This window comes from Coregonus lavaretus (genome assembly GCF_964263955.1).
Source record: "Coregonus lavaretus genome assembly, chromosome: 36".
Taxonomy (NCBI): Eukaryota; Metazoa; Chordata; class Actinopteri; order Salmoniformes; family Salmonidae; genus Coregonus; species Coregonus lavaretus.
The window spans coordinates 223,589-249,564 of NC_140023.1; the positions used below are offsets into that span (position 1 = coordinate 223,589).

The 25,976-nt window shown below is 43.5% G+C and overlaps 2 protein-coding genes across 2 annotated transcripts in view; one reads left to right on the forward strand and one right to left on the reverse strand.

The window, feature by feature from the left end:
- Window positions 1-750: 750 nt before the first annotated feature.
- LOC311110950 (S-adenosylmethionine synthase) lies at window positions 751-15,552 on the forward strand. Its single transcript, XM_084153597.1, has 9 exons — window positions 751-1,030; window positions 5,469-5,546; window positions 6,402-6,524; window positions 7,550-7,806; window positions 8,833-8,958; window positions 9,109-9,201; window positions 9,313-9,495; window positions 9,721-9,854; window positions 10,198-15,552. Exons 1-9 carry the CDS (start codon window positions 994-996, stop codon window positions 10,298-10,300), a joined length of 1,134 nt encoding a protein of 377 aa, XP_084009723.1. The 5' UTR covers window positions 751-993; the 3' UTR covers window positions 10,301-15,552.
- The window catches only part of LOC311110952 (transmembrane protein 150A-like), a 49,490-nt gene continuing 38,698 nt past the window's right edge, over window positions 15,185-25,976 (reverse strand). Inside the window, exons 7-8 of the mRNA XM_084153599.1 lie at window positions 20,390-20,567; window positions 15,185-19,810 (exon numbers count right to left, since the gene is read on the reverse strand). Coding sequence (XP_084009725.1) covers window positions 19,566-19,810; window positions 20,390-20,567 — 423 coding nt within the window. The 3' untranslated portion in view covers window positions 15,185-19,565. The remainder of the gene's footprint in view (window positions 19,811-20,389; window positions 20,568-25,976) is intronic.

Genomic DNA, 25,976 nt, shown 5'->3' on the forward strand with positions numbered 1-25,976 from the left:
GTGTGTGTGTGTGTTTGTACCTTGCCACTACTAGGACATTTGAAAAAGTACACATTTATTGCACAATGTAGCCCAATGACTTGAAACCTGGCATGCTTTCAGAACCATTACATACTGTGATACATAGAATACTTGCAACACTCCCTCTTTCAGTTACAACACCCAGAACTAGTGTGACACATCAACTACAGAAATATTTCACCTATTTCCCTACGAATAAAACTCGTTTTTGTACATCCAGTAATAATGCCAAACCAACGTAGCTGAAGAAATGTAGTAAACACGATACATTGCATCATATGTTAAAGCCCCACTCTCTCTCGCTCTCTCTCTCTCTCTCTCTCTCTCTCTCTCTCTCTCTCTCTCTCTCTCTCTCTCTCTCTCTCTCTCTCTCTCTCTCTCTCTCTTCTCTCTCTCTCTCTCTCTCTCTCTCTCTCTCTCTCTCTCTCTCCATACCTTTACACAGCCCAGCTCCAACCTAGGAGAGAGCTAACCTAACCCACCCATAGAATAGGGGGGAGGGATATTTTTCATGATAAATCTTTGCTTTCTACAGCCCAACAAAGGTTATTGGACTCCAGCAGCACCCTGTGGAAGACAGAAGTGGTAGATTCCTTCCACCATTCGGGAGTGTGGAGAGTACTAAGGGTTAACTGGGACTTCCAAAAAGTTTAAATCCCCTCCCATCAGCAACAAGGAATGGTCTCACCCAGGGGTTCACATGACGTGTGTGTGCGTGTGTGTGTTTTCTTAGCCATATATAGGACCATGTGTAGATAGTCCAGGAGTTCTGTTGGATAGACAGTCGATTGGCTCCAGGGCTGCAACCCTCTCTCTCTCTCTCTTTTTCTCTCTCCCTCTACCTTCTCTCTCTCTCAAGAGAACGAGCGGAGATATAAAGCTCTCCCCGGAACATTTCTCTCCGTTTCTTTAGTGGTACTGAGCACCTGCCTGTGTCAAAATGAGTGACACTCTGCTGGATGATGGTCCTTCATGTTCACTTCGGAGTCTGTCGGAGAGGGACATCCAGGTGAGTGTTCACCTGGCTGTATTTTACCTTCTCTTTACCTACTCGATATCTACCTGCTCTCTCTCTACCTGCTGTCTCTCTACCTGCTCTCTCTCTACCTGCTCTCTACCTTCTCTATCTCTACCTGCTCTCTCTCTACCTGCTCTCTCTCTACCTGCTCTCTATCTACCTGCTCTCTATCTACCTACTCTCTCTCTCTACCTGCTCTCTACCTGCTGTCTTCCTGCTCTCTATCTACCTACTCTCTATCTACCTGCTCTCTACCTGCTGTCTTCCTGCTCTCTATCTACCTGCTCTCTCTCTACCTGCTCTCTACCTGCTGTCTTCCTGCTCTCTATCTACCTGCTCTCTCTCTACCTGCTCTCTACCTGCTGTCTTCCTGCTCTCTATCTACCTGCTCTCTATCTACCTGCTCTCTCTCTACCTGCTCTCTCTCTCTACCTGCTCTCTATCTACCTGCTCTATCTCTTCTGCTCTCTACCTACTCTCAATCTACCTGCTCTCTATCTACCTGCTCTCTCTCTACCTGCTCTCTATCTACCTGCTCTCTCTACCTGCTCTCTCTCTACCTGCTCTCTATCTACCTGCTCTCTATCTACCTGCTCTCTCTACCTGCTCTCTCTACCTGCTCTCTCTCTACCTGCTCTCTCTATACCTGCTCTCTCTCTACCTGCTCTCTCTCTACCTGCTCTCTCTCTCTACCTGCTCTCTATCTACCTGCTCTCTATCTACCTGCTCTCTATCTACCTGCTCTCTTTCTACCTGCTCTCTCTACCTGCTCTCTTTCTCTACCTGCTCTCTCTCTACTTGCTCTCTACCTGCTCTCTATCTACCTGCTCTCTATCTACCTGCTCTCTCTCTACCTGCTCTCTATCTACCTGCTCTCTATCTACCTGCTCTCTATCTACCTGCTCTCTCTCTCTACCTGCTCTCTCTCTACCTGCTCTCTATCTACCTGCTCTATATCTACCTGCTCTTTAACAGTACTCCCACTTCTTTAGCTGTGGCCCCACATCCATAGCCTGTACATGTCGTATGTAGTGTGAATAGTTACTCAGTGTATATAGCACCAGGTCAATCAATCAATCAAATCAGGTGGGTGCAATTCATTATCAGGCAGGACAAAAAAACAGCATTAGTCCGGGCCTCGTAGGGTAGCATCTGAATACCCCTGGTATATAGTATGATATAAAAGATGAGATATAAAATAAAATACAATTAGACAGAATTTAACACAATGTGCATATAAATGAAAGCTGAATACAGACAAAATCATACATTTCTGCTCAAAAAATGATTTCCGTACTGATGTAGAAACAGTTGGTGCTCTAGAACAGAGACAGTATCTAACCAGGCACTGTAAGACCCTGGACGAAGTTGCAGCTGTTAATCTGTCTGTGCTTCTGGAACACACACTTACACATTTGCTACGAGAGCAAATGGATGATATTCCAATGATAGACTACTCCCATAGACATGTGTTCAGGCTCTCATCATTACCACTCTCTCCACCCCCCCCCCCCCCCCCCCCCCTTCTCTCTCTCCCTCTCTCTCTCCACCCCCCCCCCCCCCCCCCCCCCCCCTCTCTCTCTGTCTCTCTCTCTCTCTCTCTCTCTCTCTCTCTGTCTCTCTCTCTCTCTCTCTCTCTCTCTCTGTCTCTCGCTCTCTCTCTCTCTTTCTGAGGGGGATGATGAGTAAAGGTCTGGTGTAGAGTTGCATGGCTGAGAGAGCGTGGGAGAGAGAGTGATGTGTGTGTTTGTAATGTTACTGTTTGATTTGGCTGTAATTGTAACGTGTGCATTCTGATACAGCAACCAACCGGTCTGATGTCTCATACATCCCGCCCCCTCCAACCAAGTTAAATTCACATCCAATCAGAAGTGCTAAAACCTACTCTGCCCTCTGAGCTATATTTACCAAACTGGTCTGACCCTGTGTTGACCCTCTGCTGACCCTGTGTGTGAGAATACCTCCAGAACACTGTCATACACATATACAAAGACGTATACATACCCTCACAGAAACACAAACTGTAATACAAAGATGCTGATCGAGAAATGTATGAGAAGTTACTTACTATTGAGATTGAGCAATAGAGTTATCAGTACAGTGTGTCCGTTTCCAACATGTGCTCAGTCAACTTCGTAAAATAAGGGTTGAATATAAATAAAATAATAATGGGGAACCTCTCAGAAACACAGAAAAGGCGTTTCCAAATGTTTTCCAAAACATCTGTTTCAGAGAGAAAACTCTTCAGACTAGGCACCTTTATTAGTTATCTTCATCCCTTAGAAATGAGGCCCATTATTTGGCTTGGCAGTACATCTCTCCTCACACACACATTAGACTGGATGCCCAACACAAAATGCATAGTCACCTCAGGAGAACAATGCTACACCACTGAAGCCAAACCCTGAGATAAGAACACATCAGGCCAAGTCGAGGAGAAATACAACTGAAATTGTTACAACAACAAAGTTTGGCCTATATTTCATTTTTATTTCTCTGTGTTCTCAGAAGCCTGTTTTCTGTCTTAAAGCTAGAATCCTTAGTTGCTACATCAATTTTTGGACTTAAATTGATTCTTGAAGAATATAACTTAGAAATGCCTCATGAGCTTAGTTTAACTGTTTTACCCCATCAGAACCCAAAATAGAAGCTTGTTTTACCCCAATGCTTGTAAATAATGTAAATGTAAACAAACACTGTAAAGTCTCAAAACATGGTTAAAACTGAAATGTTTATATAATGGATGGTCAGTCCTTGCATCCATAGCTCTGTCTATGAATTTGAGTGGTTACATTTCTCCAGGCCCAAGCCTCAGCTTTTCTCAATTAGGAATACACAAGGAAGAGTCTCTCTCTCTCTCTCTCTCTCTCTCTCTCTCTCTCTCTCTCTCTCTCTCTCTCTCTCTCTCTCTCTCTCTCTCTCTCTCTCTCTCTCTCTCTCTCTCGCTCTGTCTCTCTCTCTCTCTCTCTCTCTCTCGCTCTGTCTCTCTCTCTCTCTCTCTCTCTCTCTCGCTCTGTCTCTCTCTCTCTCTCTCTCTCTCTCTCTCTCTCTCGCTCTGTCTCTCTCTCTCTCTCTATTTGAAGGAAAGCCACCAGGTTCTCTGCTACAGTGCACCGTTGGCTTGGCCTTGAAGACAGGGTTTAGTACACACCATTCCATCTGATAACAACTATGAGGTCTGGACTGTTCCCACACATGGTGGAAACTGGTTCGGCCTGCTTCTGTCCAAATTGGAAGACCTAGCAGAGCTACAATGTTACATTGCATTGCACTGAAGAATGTTATATCCAGTGGGGACATGTACCCAGCTTTGTCCACTGGGTACATGGTTGCTTTGACAGGACAGTAGCTAGTTGGCCGAAGCAGACACAACTGACACCCAGACAGTCTTAATCCTTTTAGAAGTCTTTCCAAGCTATTGTTCCAATGTTCCAACTGTTCCACTGATAATCAACATCATAGTAGTATAATATTATAGTCCATTTAAAAATAATAATAATCTCAGCTGAAATTGTATTGCATAATTTAGCCTGCCAGGCCTGGGATATCTGGGATTTTTGTGTTGTTTCTGATACAACACATGCTACACGTTGCTTCAGTGGTCAGAGCAGATGAATGCAGGGGATGGTAGCATTGTTCTACAGCTGCTGTGCAGTGACACTGTGACAGTTTGAAATCCCACTGGGAACTGGAATGAAGCCCAAAAATTCCCAACATTCCCAACACTTTCCCCACTAGATCTGCAATATTAATTTGATCACTCTGTTGCCACATTTTCCTGCGCAGAAGGAAATGCAAATTGTAGTGTATTAAAGATTTTAAAAGGCTTCTAAAGTTTGTCATTTCTACTTTAAAATGTCAGACTTGATTTGCCCTGACAAAAAATGTATCAACCCCTACAAAAATGTCCATGAATTATAATCCACATAATAATTCACATTTCCTGTTGCTGCAGGATTATTTTCCTGCTGTGAGAAGCAGGGTCAAATTAACATAGCGTATCTGTACAGTGCAAACTGGACTTCTCCCTGAACCAATAATGTACTGTAAATCATGCACCAACTCCTCAATCCTACATAATGCATTTAGCCAGTTACAATTCGAGTCAATCCTTCATGCAGCATACTGTATAAGCCTACATTCCTACAGAGCTGTTTGACTGTGTGTGGTGTGAAAAACATTGGTTGTGAAAAATACTGCTCTTTTGTACTCTGGGATTATCCCAGCAAAAGGAATGTGTCACTTTTTAAAGATTTCACAAGTTCAATGGGTACAATCCTGTTCATGAGGAAATTATTAATTCGCATCACGCTCAAATACACTTTGTTTCAGTGTGCTTATGATTCAAGCCAAGTGCTGGGTGGCGGGCCTCACTCTAAAGACTCATTCATTTACTCTTGTCCTCTTTCTATCCTTTGTTCTTTTCCAGACAAGATCTGTGACCAGATCAGTGATGCTGTCCTGGATGCTCACCTGAAGCAGGATCCAAATGCCAAGGTTGCCTGTGGTGAGTGAGAGTGGAGGGACACATTTAAATTAAACCCACAGAATAACAAGATGTTTAAGGAGTGAGGGCCCCAAACGTTGGAATGTAACATACAGAATCACAAGGTTGCTTGTGTTGGGGGACACATTTAAATGAAATACAGAATATAACGTTGCTTGTGGTAAATGAGAGGGAAGGGGACACATTTAAGTGAAACACACAGAGCAACAAACAATGGCAATGTCCCAAAAGCATTTCACTTTTTATTCCTACTGAGTTCTGTCTAAAGCTAGCACTTGTTTCTACTTTGTTTGAACTCAAACCCTTTCATATTCTCTTACATAACTTCTTAACTTCCAAGAAATAACTCAAAGAAATAAGCTTATTAGAACAGTTGGGACACAACACATAAGAAACCCACTGATGTGATGAGTGTGATAGAAGGAGTCAGGCGCAGGAGGGTAATCACCGAATGCAGAGTTTATTCCGTCGTACACAAATAGCGCTGGATAGCGACAAACGAAACAGGCACAGGGGAAAATCTACCCCAGCAATAACAAGGTACGAGTAGCTCCACCGAGCTACACTACTCTCACAAATAAACAATCACCCACAAGGACAAGGGGGCAGAGGGAACACTTATACACAGACTAATGAGGGAATAAGAACCAGGTGTGTGTGATTGACAAGACAAGACAAATGGAATGATGAATAATGGAGCGGCAGTGGCTAGTAAGCCGGTGACAACAAACGCCGAAGCCTGCCCGAACAAGGAGGGGTATAAAGTGTAATGGGTTTTTATAACATAGGTATAAAGTGTCATAGGTTGTTATAACACAGTTCTAAAGTGTTAATGGTTGTCTTCACCCTGTGTAGAGACGGTGTGTAAAACTGGCATGGTGCTGCTATGTGGAGAGATCACGTCCCGGGCCAACGTAGACTATCAGAAGGTTGTCAGAGACACCATAAAACACATTGGCTATGACAACTCAGACAAAGGTGAGAAACAGGCTTCTGTTGTATGTTTTCTACTGAAACTGATTTGTCTATATGCATACTGTAGTGTAGGAAGCACAATCTAGGGAATCAGAAACATAGAGGGGTAATCATGATGACTCAATTCAATTCAATTCAATTTCAATTTCAATTCAATTTAAGGGCTTTATTGGCATGGGAAACGTGTGTTAACATTGCCAAAGCAAGTGAAGTAGATAGTAAACAAAAGTGAAATCAACAATAAATATTAACAGTAAACATTACACTCAGAAGTTTCAAAAAAATAAAGACATTTCAAATGTCATATTATGTATATATACAGTGTTGTAACAATGTGCAAATAGTTAAAGTACAAATGGGAAAATAAATAAACATAAATATGGGTTGTATTTACAATGGTGTTTGTTCTTCACTGGTTGCCCTTTTCTTGTGGCAACAGGTCACAAATCTTGCAGCTGTGATGGCACACTGTGGTTTTTCACCCAGTAGATAAGGGAGTTTATCAAAATTGGGTTTGTTTTCGAATTCTTTGTGGATCGCTGTAATCTGAGGGAAATATGTGTCTCTAATATGGTCATACATTTGGCAGGAGGTTAGGAAGTGCAGCTCAGTTTCCACCTCATTTTGTGGGCAGTGTGCACATAGCCTGTCTTCTCTTGAGAGCCAGGTCTGCCTACGGCAGCCTTTCTCAATAGCAAGGCTATGCTCACTGAGTCTGTACATAGTCAAAGCTTTCCTTAAGTTTGGGTCAGTCACAGTGGTCAGGTATTATGCCACTGTATACTCTCTGTTTAGGGCCAAATAGCATTCTAGTTTGCTCAGTTTTTTTGTTTGTTCTTTCCAATGTGTCAAGTAATTCTCTTTTTGTTTTCTCATGATTTGGTTGGGTCTAATTGTGTTGTTGTTGTTGTTGTTGTTGTTGTTGTTGACTCTCTGTCTCTCTTCCTCTCTCTTTCGCTTCCTCTCTCTCACCCTCTCTCTTTCTCTTTCTCTCGCTCTTCCTTTCTCCCTCCTCTTGCTCTCCCCAGGTTTTGACTATAAGACGTGTAATGTGTTGGTGGCTCTGGAGCAGCAGAGTCCAGACATCGCTCAGGGTGTCCACATCGACAGGAAAGAGGAAGACATGGGAGCTGGAGACCAGGGTCTGATGTTTGGCTACGCTACAGACGAGACAGAGGAGTGCATGCCTCTCACCATCGTCCTGGCTCACAAACTCAATTCCAAGATGGCCGAACTCAGACGCAACGGAACCATCCCCTGGCTCCGCCCCGACTCTAAAACACAAGTGAGACTGAGAGAATTACCAATGAACTCTCTCTCTCCCTCATTCTCTCTCTGAGGGGGAGGAGAGAAGTGGTGTAGGGTTGTATATAGGCTTCTCATAGCAGAGAAAGAGAGAAAGGGAAAGAGATAAAAAGGGAGAGAATTAAGGAAGAGAGAGAAAGAAAAGTTGAGAGGTTGCCACTAGGAAGTTGTTACCATGAGACCATGTGACTGGTCTGTTTATACCGCTGAGTGGGAATGAGTTGACCCCTAACCCCTAACCCAATGTAGTAAGACTAGTCTTGAGTAGAGGAGACCGGCTGTGCTCTCGTCAATCCCAGCAAAGGGCCATTATGATCTCTAACCCCCTAGTTCCTACCTCTTCTGCTAGTTCCTACCTCTTCTCCTAGCACCTACTCACTTCAACATTCACAGATCTGAAAGGACTGGATAGGTGTCAGTAATGTGGTGGAAGCTCCACTGAGTTTGCCCTACAATACATGTCTAAGGTTCAAGTTGGGAGGAGGGGCAAGGAGCTGAAATGGAACAGACCAACATCCAATGGATTCCTACCTCAGGCAGCTGTAACCTAATGGGCAATTCTCGAGTTCCTGAGATTCCTATGAGCGGGAAGTGAAGAGGGAATGGTCTCCAGTTTAAGGGGTATTTTTGAGTGGCTGGAAGAGGACTGGCCCAAAATAGGACCTTGTGAGAGGGGTTACATTCAGGTATTGGGGGGGTGAGGGGTCTGAGTTGAACCCCAAATGCCGTAAATTGTCATTTTTTAAGTGATACATTTCCTGACGGATGAGCTCCAATTGATTGAAGAATTGATTGGTTGATAAAGCTATTAAAAAAAAATAAAAAAAATCCATCCATGTCTGAAGTTCAGTTCAGTTCACCAAGGCCCTCAGAAAACTTTATTGATAACATTGACAGTGTCTTGCCTTCAGGACTGAGAAACACAAAAACAAACACACATGATAACACATCTCATCTCCTCCTATCTTCTCCCTCCTCCCCCCATCTCATCCCGCTCCTCCCTCAGGTGACGGTACACTATGAGCAGGAGGACGGGGCAGTGATCCCTATGAGGGTCCACACTGTGGTCATCTCTGTTCAACACGATGACGTCATTGGCCTGGAGGAACAGAAGGAGGTGCTCAAGGAGAAAGTACGTAGTAGATGCTACTGCCAGGAAGATCATTTCAATACTTGCACAACATATCTCTATGTGTGGCTCTGGTGGTGAATGCAATGTAAAGCACTTTGACACCTAGTGAAAGGCTCCATACAAATGCAATCTATTATTCCCTCCTATCAGGTGATCAAGGCAGTGGTTCCAGCTAAGTACCTGGATGATAAGACCATCTACCATATTCAGCCCAGTGGACGCTTTGTCATCGGAGGACCCCAGGTGAATGTCATAACCTAAACGGGTGCAATCACACATGTAAACAGACACAAGTTCACTCACCTCACCTACACACACACACACACACATCTCTCCCTCTTCCTCCACTGCCAGGGTGATGCTGGAGTGACGGGTAGGAAGATCATTGTTGATACGTATGGAGGCTGGGGGGCCCACGGTGGTGGAGCTTTCTCTGGTAAAGACTTCTCCAAGGTGGACCGCTCGGCTGCCTATGCTGCCCGCTGGGTGGCCAAGTCCCTGGTTAAGGCCAAACTGTGCAGGAGGGTGCTGGTTCAGGTGAGGTCTTATCACGGTTCTCCTGGTTCTCCACTTTATGGGTTCTCCTCCTCAATAAATTACCAACTAAATACATGAGTTCTCCTGACAGAACTGATATCAGCGAATTACTTTTTACTTTATATTGTCATGATTGTCATTACCGCTGTAGATTTTATCAGTGGTTTGTGTTAAGTCTCAAACGTTGACATGAGCATTGAGGGCATTCTGTGTGTGTGACTGTAGGTATCCTATGCTATCGGAGTGGCTCACCCTCTGTCCATCTCCGTGTTCACCTACGGCTCGTCACAAAAGTCAGAGAGAGAGCTGCTGCAGATCGTAAACAAGAACTTTGACCTACGACCTGGTGTCATCGTCCGGTAAACACCTCACCTCTGCAGTCACTCCAGCTTGTCATCAAAGGAAAACTGTTGTTTGTAACACGTAGTCGTAGATCATCACACACATCACTATTAACCATAGAGGTCTATATCAGATTTAAGGTCATATTATTAGCTCAATTATGGAACCCATCTTGAGAGCTGCAAACCCCTCTAATGTTTCAGGTCTCTCAGTTCACGTAAGTCATGCTTATCATGTCATTGACAGATTTGTTTGGACTTTTAAGTTACACAAGCAGTGGTAATGTACATTTGTGTAGCAACGGTTGTTACAGGTGTGTCTTTCCCACCTCTGATGTGTATTTTATCTCTCTCTCCACAGGGAACTGAACCTGAAGAGGCCAATCTACCAGAACACAGCGTGCTACGGCCACTTTGGCCGGAGTGAGTTCACCTGGGAAGTCCCCAAGGATCTCAACTACTAAACATCCCCACCTGGTGGTCAAGTATATAACGAGCTCTTAAACATCCCCACCTGGTGGTCAAGTATATAACGAGCTCTCCCAGAGATAGAAAACAGGCCCCCTCTATAGGCTACAACCACAAATGGTTCTGCTTTTTCATTGGCTAGTGTTGGGGTTAAGGTTTAGGATTAGGATTAGGATTAGGGTAAAAGGTTTGGGTTAGTGCTAAACAATAATTTATGTGGTCGTAGCCCATAGAGGGGATCTGTTTGTTTATGAATGAGAGGGGTGCCACTTATAGAGGGGCATCTCTCTTCTCCCTCCCTCTCTTTCTCTCTCCTCTATCTCTTTTTCTATCACATCAAACATTTCAGTCAATAGAGAGGATGAACTCACTGTGATTTTAATCAGACAATCCACACATTTTCATTCAGATAAAAGGTGTCCTTAGTATAGTGTCTCACCTACATTATGTGCCTTAGTATCAAAACAATGATGCATTAGAAGTATTACATGTGCAGAAGTATTTATACACACTCACTCTGGTCAAAGAGTGATACCATGGTCACTTCTGCTATTAAACAAAGAAAAAAAGAAACAAACAAACAAAACCAAATTAAAAATATATATATATATAAAGCAGAGCATTTGTGAGTGGCGGGCGGGTTCAATAAAGAGAAAACGATGTATTAAAAATCCATAAATGTATCATTATAGTGCAATTCATAGGCTATTTTTATCTGGCGTTAGTGCATAGCCTAAACCTAAGCCTTAGGGCCTAACTGTAGCGTGCCAAATACACGTAAATTGCCAAATGCTTTTGGGAATTTGGCCAGAAAATGTTTACGTCGATCCACTGAGACAAAAAAGGACAATGTCGGAGTTTAATCCAATAAGAGAAAAGCTGCGAAATGGAGTGTTGAACATAAATAGAAGGGAAGGCCACGGAAAGATTAGGTAAAGTGGTAACAGAGGATGATTGCAGTGCCAGCTATGTTATGCGTGATGATTGTGAGGTGCTATTCAAATTTGACAGTGACAAGACGGGGACTTCAAAATGGCACGTCAAGGGAACTGTTCGATTCAGATGGGTTAAATGGAAAAGTAGCCTAACTGAAATCTGGACGCTGACTGTAGGTCTACAACCTTTCACATAACCTAATATAATATTAACTCCTGCAAAATTAAGAATTTCTTGCAGTAAAATTATATACCAAATGTACATTTTCACTCGTAGCAGGAGTGGAGAAATATTATTTATTTAATTCTGCATCTTGATAGTGCGCGGTTAGGGACCGTCTGTAAAGGTGGAGGTGCAGTCTTTATCAGCGTCATAAAAGCTGATCGTATTTCAAACACATAAAATATGCATCCAAGCCGAACTGAAATCTTATCAAAAACATGTTGGGTCGGTTTAACATCTTTTAATTTCATTTGGAAATTTTGCACTGAGAATCTTTCCAGTTTTTTTTGTTTTGTTATTGCACCGGTCCCTAAATGTCTTTGCTGCAGGAGAGAAGCAGAGATGAAAGAGGAACGAGAAAACAAACTTTACCATGGCAACTAGATTGAAACATGAATTATATTGATTTATGCACAGCAATTTCTGAGGGTGTTAAATTTAACACTGGTCCAGTGTCTTTATGGGTCCACACTTTTCAGTGTTAAACTAACTCACTACTTAGTGTAAAGCCTTATTTGCATAATTCCCAGAATGCCTTGCCTTTTGAGTGAATTGTAGAGTTACCACCCATGACTGTATTTGTTAGTGGCAGAGACATGGTTGTTGCATTCATCCATCATTCATGCATTCCTGTGGCCTTCACCAAGCGAGATTCCAAGTGAAAATGTTATCATTAAAATTAAATTATTTAACACAATACAACACATGTTTCATAAGGCCTTATTTTGAGGTGGCCTGAAACTCGTGGTTTACAGGCAACATCAGGCCTGCAAATCACATTATGCTGGATTGCTAAATGATGTGTAATTCCTATTGGATTCCAGTGAGATTGGGAATATCCAACATTTGGAATTTGTATTCACACGCAACCTGCATTTAGAATGACTGCCGGGTTGGGAAGACTAAAATATCAGACTACCTAAAGCATCTCAACTGGAACACCATTACAGTAACAGGTGCAACAAGTCCAAGTAACAGATTGGATTAGTTTAGAAAAACGTATGTTATTTATATTTGAGTAGCATAAGATTAATTAATCAATCATCAATCAATGTACATGCAAAAACATATTGAAACAAAAATCAACCTGCAATAGAGCATGCTGGGAAATATGATAATGATTGGCGTGGTTTTGGTTTAACACTGGGGTTATTTTACACCAATGAGTATTAATTTAACACTTACAGAGCTACTAACACCTGTATCAAAACTAGAAATGTTACACTGAAAAAACAACACTAGGTAACACTAGCCAATTTGCTGTGTGGCATTATTCTGGTGAGCAAGGGTTTATTAAGTCTTCTAGGGCAACAAGTAGAGAAGCTGCATGTATCTAATTAGTTGACTAACAAATAGCCTACCAAAATGTTGGAAATTATAAGCCGAAACATAGGCCTATCTAAAAAAGATCTCTATTAAATCACTGGCAAAATCCCCTCACAATGATCTCAAACTGTGTTTCTAATACACAATGAAATACACACAGAATACCCCTTGCTAATCAGGAAAAACTTGGGTATGTTGTGGTGGACTGTCATTACAATTCTATTTATTTATTATGTTTGTAGTGTAGCTACAGTAGCCACTGAATGGCTCTGAATGCCCTGGCAGCATGCAGTCAAAGCTATAACCACTTTTTGGAGCAAACTAGTACTCTCAAATCATATCCTGATGTTGACAGCAGATAGGAGTTTTATTCATAACATTGCTAACTTAGCTAGCTAACATACATTTTGAGAAAACAAGTTATATTAACTGGCTCGCTAGCAACGTTTGGTGGTCAATGAGACTGAGAGCTAGCTAACCAGCTGAGCTAGCAAACAATGTAACAAGTATAATTTCGGATTTCAACAATACTTAATCAACAGGCTCTGCATTTCAGGAATCACAGTAGCAAGTACTCCTGGTGCACTATTCAATTATTTAGCCATTTAAACATTACTTTTTGGAAGAAAACTCTGTTTGTGCTATAGCCCTCACTGGCTTTCATGCGATTTAAACGTAAACTTGTCCAAGTGTGGGATGTCAGACTCGACGACAGTTGCTATCCATTGGAGCGCTGCGATTGGTTGCCCGACATTCTGGGGCGGGGCTTAGCTAAGGGTCAGATTGTGGCGCTCGTCACTACTGTGAATACACTGTATAGCATTATAATCCCCTCTGCTCTGTCCATATCACCTCAATATTGGTGCTATAAATCCTGTATTGGTATTCATCCATAATCGAAGCAGAACATGTATCTGCAGGTTCAAACCACAACCTTCAATCAATCAAAGTATATTTTTATTTTGTCAGTAGGGTCTTACAATCCCATCTAATATTAGAAGGGAGATCACCCTCTAACTTGGGTTTCTGATGCCGTTACAACTCTTATCTTTGCTCTGTATCAAACTGGTTTATATTATATGTAGCTTTGTAAAGGTCAAATCCACAAAAGTCTTAATTTTGTAATTATATAATCGATGCTGCAGGACAGTTTTTACAATGCACTACTACTACTACTACTACTACTACTACTACTACTACTACTACTACTACTACTACTACTACTACTACTACTACTACTACTACTACTACACAACAACAACAACAACAACAGGTGTGCAGTCAGATGACACAGGTCTCTTATCCCAGGGACGTCTTGGGCAGTATACTGTCCCTCTTACCAGTGTGTTACAGTAGACCAAATCTAGCAGTAGAAATAGCTTTGAAGAATAAGGCTTTATAACAATTTATAAGGCATCACAATGATGCTTAATAACTGTTTATAAGGCCTTATGATTTATGACGTCTATGAACCCCTGCTCAGTCCTGTTTGACTAAATGCTATTTGTATCTTAATCTGTAGTCTAGAGCTAGTTTAGAGCTGCTGCTGGGATCTCGCTGTAAACAATATTAGCGGCCTTGAATGAATGAACTGTTCTCATCTCATCTCTGATGGCTGATAAGGTTTGATGTATTTAGTATTCTGACTTGATTGTGAGTTAATTGTTGTGATTATTTTGCTATAGGCATAAATAGTCTATGAATAGATTGCCAAACTGCATGCTGCCAACAGTAGGTATATTATCTTAACGTTTCTACATTTGTACAATTGTATATGCCTGAGAAGGTGCTTTCTGAGAATAATAACATTGACCTTCCCAAACAAACATGACAGAAGTATTTTATGTTGATGAGAGAATTTCCCTCTCTCTCTCTCTCCCTCACTCTTGTCTGTTTACATTATGTCTTACTCTGAGTCGCTGGGCCCAGTATTTTCTTTAAAGGCCCAATGCAGTCCAAAACTTGATTTTCCAGTGTTTTATATATATAAAAGGGCTGCATTGGACCTTTAAGGACATAGTAGGGGAATAGTGTATAAAACAGTCTTTCAAAATGTTTCAGGGTGCTGAGTTTGTGAAACAATAAGTAAAGGACTTGAGAAATACCTCACAGATACTGTACCTGCACATTGTTAAAAACCATCCTGAGCTGTTTAATTTTTATGTACAGTACATAACTTAAATGAAGCATTTTGAGAGGTCTAGTAGCAGTCTACTGTAGCAGTGTGTGGGTGTTTCTGCCCTTCTTTCCCCTCTGCTCCGGAGTCATTGTAGCCTTGTGATGTATTCAGCTGTACTGATCTAGCTATCATTTCTTCCTAACTGTGTCCCAACCTTGTTGTCCTAAGGAAGTTCCCCCCCCCCTCTCCGTACCTAGTAGTTACTGTATGCTGTTCCCCCCCCCCCCCCCCCCCCCCAAACTCTACACACAGTCCTAACAGTTGGCGTAGAAATCTAAAAATGTAAATAATTGTTGACAATAAAAAATATTTTAAACATAGAAAGCTGTGTATAGAGCATGTGTTTGGGTTGTTAATGCATGGTGTTATTGGTTTTTATCATATCTACAGTCCTCAGGAACTTGGTATGCAAGGTGTCTACGTATCGCTGTTAAAGTTAATATATTATATGTTGAACATAACTTTGATAACTTATTTGCATAATTTCCAAGACATGTATCTTATTCCAGTGACATAATTAGCAATGAATTGCTCGTAGAAAGGTGGTGAAAGGAGGGTGAGTGAAATAAAGATGTTGATAAGATATTACCTTAGTTTTATTGTAGAACAATTTAAGGCAAATATAGAATCTTCTCTCATTATAACAAACACTTTTAACCAGGCACATCTCATTCTTTGGTTTCGTCAAAATAAAAGTCACATACAGGTTCCCTACATTTCAGTAGAGTATGGCACCATTTTGATTTGGATATCGGTAGGTAGGTAAGACCTTAATGAACATACCAATGAGGACAACAGCTAGATAGAGGAATGTTCTCTACTCTGTGTACGTGTGCCAACTTACAGCCTTAGAGAGACCTTTGGGTGTACAAATAAAACGTAACCAAACTTTATTGATTATCCATCAACTGTATTGATAATATCTGAATGAAGCACTTATAATACCGCTGGTATTTATACAGTATAGTGTTGCCCTTCTTTGATAAAGCATAGAACCAGCTCTATATGTAAATATATGGTTCTGCATAAAACATTTAACCAATGGAACCATGGCATGACCAATCAGGTCAGATATGGGCAGAGCCAATGGCACTTTGACATTGAAATGTAAAATCAACACACTGGTCAAAACAAGTTCCCTAAAACACAATTGAATATACAAAAAACATAATCTACTTTAAAATGTGAAGTTTTGTTTAGAATCACAAGATTGCGGCCAGCTGGTGATGTAACAGATTCCTGAGAGGTAAACGTTTGAAGGTAGATCAGTAAACAGAGAAACAGAACATTGACAAGGGTCATATTCATTAAGGCATGCAACAGAAAACATTTTATAATGTTTTGCAAATTACCACGAAAATTAGCATTTTTCATTGGACAGGTAGTCCAGTTAGTCCCTCCCTGTTTCTGCCCGTTTTCTTCCGTTTGGTTCCTAATGACCACGGTGCTCAGCGTAGACATTAACCCTGGCCAAATCCTAACCATAACCATTAGGGAGGAAATATGCTAAACTGACCCAGGATAAGTATCTAGGTGAAAACTTCATCCTACTTCTTGAAGCACTCATATGATTTGATATTGTTTGGCACAGTAAGTCAATACTGGGTCAGTGAGATTTATTAAGACAGTTTCAAGAACAGAGCATTTAAATGGCACTTGAAAACTGAGGCGGGTATATGGAGTGATATTAGTGCCGACAGGAATTGAATCAAAAATGTTTTGATGTGCCCTCAAGCAAGGCACTTAACCCTAATTGCTCCAGGGTTGCCGTTGATAATGGCTTACCCTGGCCGTGACCCCACTCTCTACAGGTGTCTCAGCGGGAGTTTAAAAAATTAAACATTTCCAATTCACACATGCGTATTAATACACACTTGTACATGTGTGAAATAGGACAAATATAAGCACCCACCTATTTATTATTCATTATTTTAGCTAATGCGGCCGCATTGAAACAGTGGAGACAGATTTGCATAATAAGATCTCTTAGCACAAGATCTGAAAGGCAGGAGAATGGTTTGACACAGTGTAGTTACAGGCAGGAGAATGGATACGGATGGTTTATGTCTCTACATTCTATGGAAGAAGAACAGCAGCAAGCAGCAGCTCCATCCCGTTCCCTGTAGGCCCTATGCCAGGTTAAGCTAAAGGGACAGAAAGCTAAAGCCAAGAAGATAACCCGGGTGTCGGACTGTTATGTAGTTTCAGCATTCAACAATACATTGTACCCTTGCAAAACAACAACTGACAAGTTGACTGAGACGGTAACAAGTTGTCTGGGAAGGTAACAAGTTGTCTGAGACGGTAACAAGTTGACTGAGACGGTAACAAGTAGTCTGAGACGGTAACAAGTAGTCTGAGACTGTAACAAGTTGTCTGGGACAGTAACAAGTTGTCTGGGACGGTAACAAGTTGTCTGGGACGGTAACAAGTTGTCTGGGATGATAACAAGTTGTCTGGGACGGTAACAAGTAGTCTGAGACGGTAACAAGTTGTCTGAGACGGTAACAAGTTGACTGAGACGGTAACAAGTAGTCTGGGAAGGTAACAAGTTGTCTGAGAGGGTAACAAGTTGTCTGGGACGGTAACAAGTTGTCTTGGACAGTAACAAGTTGTCTGAGACGGTAACAAGTTGTCTGGGACGGTAACAAGTTGTCTTGGACAGTAACAAGTTGTCTGAGACGGTAACAAGTTGTCTTGGACGGTAACAAGTTGTCAGAGACGGTAACAAGTTGTCTGGGACGGTAACAAGTTGTCAGAGACGGTAACAAGTTGTCTGGGACGGTATCAAGTTGTCTGGCACGGTAACAAGTTGTCTGGCACGGTAACAAGTTGTCTGGGACGGTAACAAGTTGTCTGGGACGGTAACAAGTTGTCTGGGACGGTAACAAGTTGTCTGAGACGGTAACAAGTTGTCTGAGACGGTAAGAAGTTGACTGAGACGGTAACAAGTTGTCTGGGACGGTAACAAGTTGTCTTGGACGGTAACAAGTTGTCTTGGATGGTAACAAGTTGTCCGAGACGGTAACAAGTTGTCTGGGACGGTAACAAGTTGTCTGGGACGGTATCAAGTTGTCTGGCACGGTAACAAGTTGTCTGGGACGGTAACAAGTAGTCTGGGACGGTAACAAGTTGTCTGAGACGGTAACAAGTTGTCTGGGACGGTAACAAGTAGTCTGGGACGGTAACAAGTAGTCTGGGACGGTAACAAGTTGCCTGGGACGGTAACAAGTAGTCTGGGACGGTAACAAGTTGTCTGAGACGGTAACAAGTAGTCTGGGACGGTAACAAGTTGACTGAAGCAGAAACAGATGAACACCCAGGCTGCCAAAAATAAAAGAAGAGGAGCTCTGAAGTAGAGGAGGCTTGTCCACTCCTCCTCTATTCTGGTCCTCAGTTCTTCAGACTCTGAAACGTTTCTGATTTTCTGTGATTTAACTCGATCAGCCCAGGCACAGCTCTGGCTTGTATGAGCTGGTTTACAGTTGGATTCTTCCAGTCCTCTTCTCCACTCCCAACATCCATAAGTTTTGGCTGAACTGTACAGTCAACATTTATAAAATACAAATGTTTTGGACATTACGTATAAAATCCTATTGGAGGTTTGGCTTTCCATATACTCAAGTTTCTCTAATAATCATCAGGGAAAAAAAGATATTTTTACAGTCTGCAAAAGTCTGCATTACAATGTCCAGCTTTATAAGGCACAATGTTTACATAGCTTCAGTAAACAAAATAAGGTCATTCTGGTAGCCAGTTATTCCCAGGTTTAAAACCGGGTTTCAATGACCAGGATACTGTTAAATCAGAGAAACATCCATGTCATGAACACATTCGTTTTAGCTAGTCCTCAGTCTTTCGCTACATGTGAGGGGAGTCAATTTAACTATTTTAAACATTCAGAATATTCTAAACATTCAATTTGGTGTATTGGGAGCTGTGTGAGACCCGGGTCTCATGGTAATGTTGTTGTGCGTTTTAATGAACAAATGATGGCAGGTTTTTGTCTCGTTTGGACCATTTGGACTCTAGCACTGGGGGAAACATCCATGTCTGCTCGCTAAACGTCTCTGAAAATAAGGGGATTTCATATGCAAATCTAACATTACACAGGCCTAGCTCTCCCACGCAGGCAGTCTCTCTCTCTTCTCTAATGCATTCCTTTATTTTTCTCTCAGTCTCTCTTTCTCATGATACAGCCTCTCTTTCTTTCTCTCTCTATGGCCGTCTGGTGGCATGCCCTCTTCTCTAAACCTGCGTCCAGACGACAGTGATGTCATCAGACAGCAGCAGGGATCACTTCCTGTAAAGCACCAGCGGGGGATGAAGGAAAAGGAAAAGAGGATTTGGGTCCTTAGTGACGTGCTAACAGGGTCTTTGGAGGCTGGGACAGGGGACATGGGAACAGTACAAACCCCCATCTCCCCCATAGTGTCCACTCCACTCCACTCCCCCAGGCTTATGTGGCATTGGCATAGTCCACTTCATGCCCTGGAATGGTAGTGTTTTGGTGTTTTAGCGATGGATACTCAAAAGTCCCTCCACCTCCCCCAGATTGATAATGGTACAGGCCAGCTCTCTGGCTTTTCTCCCAGGGACTACAGCATTGATATGGTCTCAGGGGGGTGTGGAATGGGACCTCCTCGGGACTCCACTTTGTGATCTCTCCCGTTCGGCCCCAGGGCTCCCCCTCTGGCGAGCACCATCACAGTCTCTCCTGTGACGCCGGCGAACTCGAAGGCGAAGGTTCCGTAGAAGAGCATGATGATGATGCAGAACACCCACTCAAAGATGGCCGACGCGTGCTGCAGGACGAAGCTCTCCTGGACAAAGAACACGCCACCTAGAGGCAAGAAGGTCAAGGAGCACAACTAACAGACTGACCGACTAACAGACTGACCGACTAATACACTGACTAACAGACTGACTGAATAACATACTGACTGAATAACAGACTGACTCTAACCCACCTAGAGGCAGGGAGGTCAAGGAGCACAACTAACAGACGGACAGACTAACTTCCTGACTGACTGAAATGAGAAGAGGATGTCCAAGTCCCAAATCAAACCCTAGTCCCTATGCACTAGTGAAGAGCAGTAGGGAGTGGATGTATCCTATTTGGACTAAAGCAGCAACATTCCTATCCTTTCCACCTTCAACTACCTATTTCATCCCTTCTCTCCCCCTCCATCCTTCGCTTCTCCCCCCCACCCTCCTCCATCTTCCCTCTGTCCTCTCTGGTCGTGATGATAAGTAGTATGAGCCTTGACTTAACACCTCATTACATCATCTCCTGTTTCTGTAGCATGAGGCAGCTTGATGTACCCGCCATGGACAGGACACTAGTCTATCGCAGGGCCTTGGTTGTGAAGATAACAGATCTTATTGAGTTTGGTTCTATACCTTTCGCAGTAAAGGATACTAAGCACCAGGGTGATGAAGGCCAGTAGTGTCATGCCCAGTCGTAGGTGAGCCACGCTGTATTCTCCCTGAGTCTTGGCCAGCCTGTAGGTTAGAGCCGACTGCAGACACACAAACAGCATACTGGTGGGGAACGCTACCCCTGCCCCCACATAGTGGAGGATCTTAGCATTGTCCACCTGGGAGGGAGCGAGCGAGAGGGAAGGAGACGAGAGACAGAGAGGGGGGAGGTAGAAAGAAAGAGATGCATTTATTAGTATAGGGTTGATTTTCATTGTCTCAATGGGCATTGAACAAGTCACATACTGAATACACTGAAGAAGTCACATAGAAACATAATGGGATACGATACTAGACAGTTGAAAAGCCCTCTCTCTGTTCCAGCCTCTTGTGTTGCTGTGGCTCAGTTTGGCCAGAAGGGGGCAGCAGCAGTCAGTCATTGAAATAGTACTGAGTCAGGTAACTCATTGACCCTGCTGTTTTGTCATTAGAGCCACCTGCCACTTTTATCCTTTCTTTAGACATAAATAGATACTGTAGAGACAGAGAGAGAGAGATTTATGTTTATTTATTTTCCCTTTTGTACTTTAACTATTTGCAAATAATATGACATTTTAAAGGCCGGGGACTTTAATGCAGGGAAACTTAAATCCGTTCTACCTCATTTCTACCAGCATGTTAAATGTGCAACCAGAGGAAAAAAAAACTCTAGACCACCTTTACTCCACACACAGAGACGCATACAAAGCTCTCCCTCGCCCTCCATTTGGCAAATCTGACCATAACTCTATCCTCCTGATTCCTGCTTATAAGCAAAAACTAAAGCAGGAAGCACCAGTGACTCGGTTAATAAAAAACTGGTCAGATGACGCAGATGCTAAGCTACAGGACTGTTTTGCTAGCACAGACTGGCACATGTTCTGGGATTCTTCAGATAGCATTGAGGAGTACACCACATCAGTCACTGGCTTCATCAATAAGTGCATCGATGATGTCGTCCCCACAGTGACCGTACGTACATACCCTAACCAGAATACATGGATTACAGGAAACATCCGCACTGAGCTAAAGGGTAGAGCTGCCGCTTTCAAGGAGTGGGACTCTAACCTGGACGCTTATAAGAAATCCCGCTATGCCCTCCGACGAACCATCAAACAGGCAAAGAGTCAATACAGGACTAAGATTGAATCGTACTACACTGGCTCTGACGCTCGTCGGATGTGGCAGGGCTTGAAAACTATTACAGACTACAAAGGGAAGCACAGCCGCGAGCTGCCCAGTGACACAAGACTTCCAGACGAGCTAAACCACTTCTATGCTAGCTTCGAGGCAAGCAACACTGAAGCATGCATGAGAGCACCAGCTGTTTCAGATGACTATGTGATCACGCTCTCCGTAGCTGATGTGAGTAAGACTTTTAAGCAGGTCAACATTCACAAGGCCGCAGGGCCAGACGGATTACCAGGACGTGTACTCCGAGCATGTGCTGACCAACTGGCAAGTGTCTTCACTGACATTTTCAACATGTCCCTGACTGAGTCTGTAATACCAATATGTTTCAAGCAGACCACCATAGTCCCCTTGCCCAAGGACTCTAAGATAACCTGCCTAAATGACTACCGACCCGTAGCACTGACGTCTGTAGCCATGAAGTGCTTTGAAAGGCTGGTCATGGCTCACATCAACAGCATTATCCCAGAAACCCTAGACCCACTCCAATTTGCATACCGCCCCAACAGATCCACAGATGATGCAATCTCTATTGCACTCCACACTGCCTTTTCCCACCTGGACAAGAGGAACACCTACGTGAGAATGCTATTCATTGACTACAGCTCAGCATTCAACACCATAGTGCCCTCAAAGCTCATCACTAAGCTAAGGATCCTGGGACTAAACACCTCCCTCTGCAACTGGATCCTGGACTTCCTGACGGGCCGCCCCCAGGTGGTAAGGGTAGGTAACAACACATCTGCCTCACTGATCCTCAACACGGGGGCCCCTCAGGGGTGCGTGCTCAGTCCCCTCCTGTACTCCCTGTTCACCCATGACTGCATGGCCAGGCACGACTCCAACACCATCATTAAGTTTGCCGACGACACAACAGGTGTCGGCCTGATCACCGACAACGATGAGACAGCCTATAGGGAGGAGGTCAGAGACCTGGCCGTGTGGTGCCAGGATAACAACCTCTCCCTCAACGTGACCAAGACAAAGGAGATGATTGTGGACTACAGGAAAAAAAAGAGGACTGCGCACGCCCCCATTCTCATCGACGGGCTGTAGTGGAACAGGTTGAGAGCTTCAAGTTCCTTGGTGTCCACATCACCAACGAACTATCATGGTCCAAACACACCAAGACAGTCGTGAAGAGGGCACGACAAAGCCTATTCCCCCTCAGGAGACTGAAAAGATTTGGCATGGGTCCTCAGATCCTCAAAAAATTATACAGCTGCACCATCGAGAGCATCCTGACTGGTTGCATCACCGCCTGGTATGGCAACTGCTTGGCCTCCGACCGCAAGGCACTACAGAGGGTAGTGCGTACGGCCCAGTACATCACTGGGGCCAAGCTTCCTGCCATCCAGGACCTCTATACCAGGCGGTGTCAGAGGAAGGCCCTCAAAATTGTCAAAGACTCCAGCCACCCTAGTCATAGACTGTTCTCTCTGCTACCGCACGGCAAGCGGTACCGGAGTGCCAAGTCTAGGTCCAAAAGACTTCTCAACAGCTTCTACACCCAAGCCATAAGACTCCTGAACAGCTAATCATGGCTACCCGGACTATTTGCACTGCCCCCCCACCCCATCCTTTTACGCTGCTGCTACTCTGTTAATTATTTATGCATAGTCACTTGAACTCTACCCACATGTACATATTACTTCAACTACCTCAACTAGCCGGTGCCCCCGCACATTGACTCTGCACCGGTACCCCCCTGTATATATAGCCTCCCTACTGTTATTTTATTTTACTTCTGCTCTTTTTTTTCTCAACACTTTTTTTGTTGTTGTTTTATTTTTACTTTTTTGTTAAAAATAAATGCACTGTTGGTTAAGGGCTGTAAGTAAGCATTTCACTGTAATGTCTGCACCTGTTGTATTCGGCGCATGTGGCCACATTTTTTTATTGTTTATTTCCCATTGCCAATAAACCCCTTAAATTGAAATTGAAAATGGAATTGAGAGAGAGAGAGAGAGAGAGAGAGAGAGGGGGGGGGGGGGGGGCAGAGAGAAAGAGAGCAAGACAGAATCAGAGAGAGAAAGAGAGGAGATACTGTAGAGAGAGCGTGAGAGAAAGAAAGAAGGAAAGCAAGAGGAGCGAGAGAGAGAGAGGTGAGGAAGAGGCCAGAGGTACAGTACAGTATAACACCTCCTCAGTACAGCGGTACAGTATAACACCTCCTCAGTACAGTGGTACAGTACAGTATAACACCTCCTCAGTACAGCGGTACAGTACAGTATAACACCTCCTCAGTACAGCGGTACAGTACAGTATAACACCTCCTCAGTACAGCGGTACAGTATAACACCTCCTCAGTACAGCGGTACAGTATAACACCTCCTCAGTACAGCGGTACAGTACAGTATAACACCTCCTCAGTACAGCGGTACAGTACAGTATAACACCTCCTCAGTACAGCGGTACAGTACAGTATAACACCTCCTCAGTCCAGCGGTACAGTACAGTATAACACCTCCTCAGTACAGTGGTACAGTATAACACCTCCTCAGTACAGTGGTACAGTACAGTATAACACCTCCTCAGTCCAGCGGTACAGTACAGTATAACACCTCCTCAGTACAGCGGTACAGTATAACACCTCCTCAGTACAGCGGTACAGTACAGTATAACACCTCCTCAGTCCAGTGGTACAGTATAACACCTCCTCAGTCCAGCGGTACAGTACAGTATAACACCTCCTCAGTACAGCGGTACAGTACAGTATAACGCCTCCTCAGTCCAGCGGTACAGTACAGTATAACACCTCCTCAGTACAGCGGTACAGTATAACACCTCCTCAGTACAGTGGTACAGTACAGTATAACACCTCCTCAGTACAGAGGTACAGTACAGTATAACACCTCCTCAATACAGCGGTACAGTACAGTATAACACCTCCTCAGTACAGCGGTACAGTACAGTATAACACCTCCTCAGTACAGTGGTACAGTACAGTATAACACCTCCTCAGTACAGTGGTACAGTACAGTATAACACCTCCTCAGTACAGCGGTACAGTATAACACCTCCTCAGTACAGTGGTACAGTACAGTATAACACCTCCTCAATACAGCGGTACAGTACAGTATAACACCTCCTCAGTCCAGCGGTACAGTACAGTATAACACCTCCTCAATACAGCGGTACAGTACAGTATAACACCTCCTCAGTACAGTGGTACAGTACAGTATAACACCTCCTCAATACAGCGGTACAGTACAGTATAACACCTCCTCAGTCCAGCGGTACAGTACAGTATAACACCTCCTCAGTCCAGCGGTACAGTACAGTATAACACCTCCTCAATACAGCGGTACAGTACAGTATAACACCTCCTCAGTACAGAGGTACAGTACAGTATAACACCTCCTCAATACAGCGGTACAGTACAGTATAACACCTCCTCAGTCCAGCGGTACAGTACAGTATAACACCTCCTCAGTACAGTGGTACAGTATAACACCTCCTCAGTACAGTGGTACAGTACAGTATAACACCTCCTCAGTACAGCGGTACAGTACAGTATAACACCTCAGTACAGCGGTACAGTACAGTATAACACCTCCTCAGTACAGCGGTACAGTACAGTATAACACCTCCTCAGTACAGTGGAACAGTACAGTATAACACCTCCTCAGTACAGCGGTACAGTACAGTATAACACCTCCTCAGTCCAGCGGTACAGTACAGTATAACACCTCCTCAGTACAGAGGTACAGTATAACACCTCCTCAGTCCAGCGGTACAGTACAGTATAACACCTCCTCAATACAGCGGTACAGTACAGTATAACACCTCCTCAGTACAGCGGTACAGTACAGTATAACACCTCCTCAGTACAGCGGTACAGTATAACACCTCCTCAGTACAGTGGTACAGTATAACACCTCCTCAGTACAGCGGTACAGTATAACACCTCCTCAGTACAGCGGTACAGTACAGTATAACACCTCCTCAGTACAGTGGAACAGTACAGTATAACACCTCCTCAGTACAGCGGTACAGTACAGTATAACACCTCCTCAGTACAGCGGTACAGTACAGTATAACACCTCCTCAGTACAGCGGTACAGTATAACACCTCCTCAGTACAGCAGTACAGTACAGTATAACACCTCCTCAGTACAGCGGTACAGTATAACACCTCCTCAGTACAGCGGTACAGTACAGTATAACACCTCCTCAGTACAGTGGTACAGTATAACGCCTCCTCAGTACAGCGGTACAGTATAACACCTCAGTACAGCGGTACAGTACAGTATAACACCTCAGTACAGTGGTACAGTATAACACCTCCTCAGTCCAGCGGTACAGTACAGTATAACACCTCCTCAGTACAGCGGTACAGTACAGTATAACGCCTC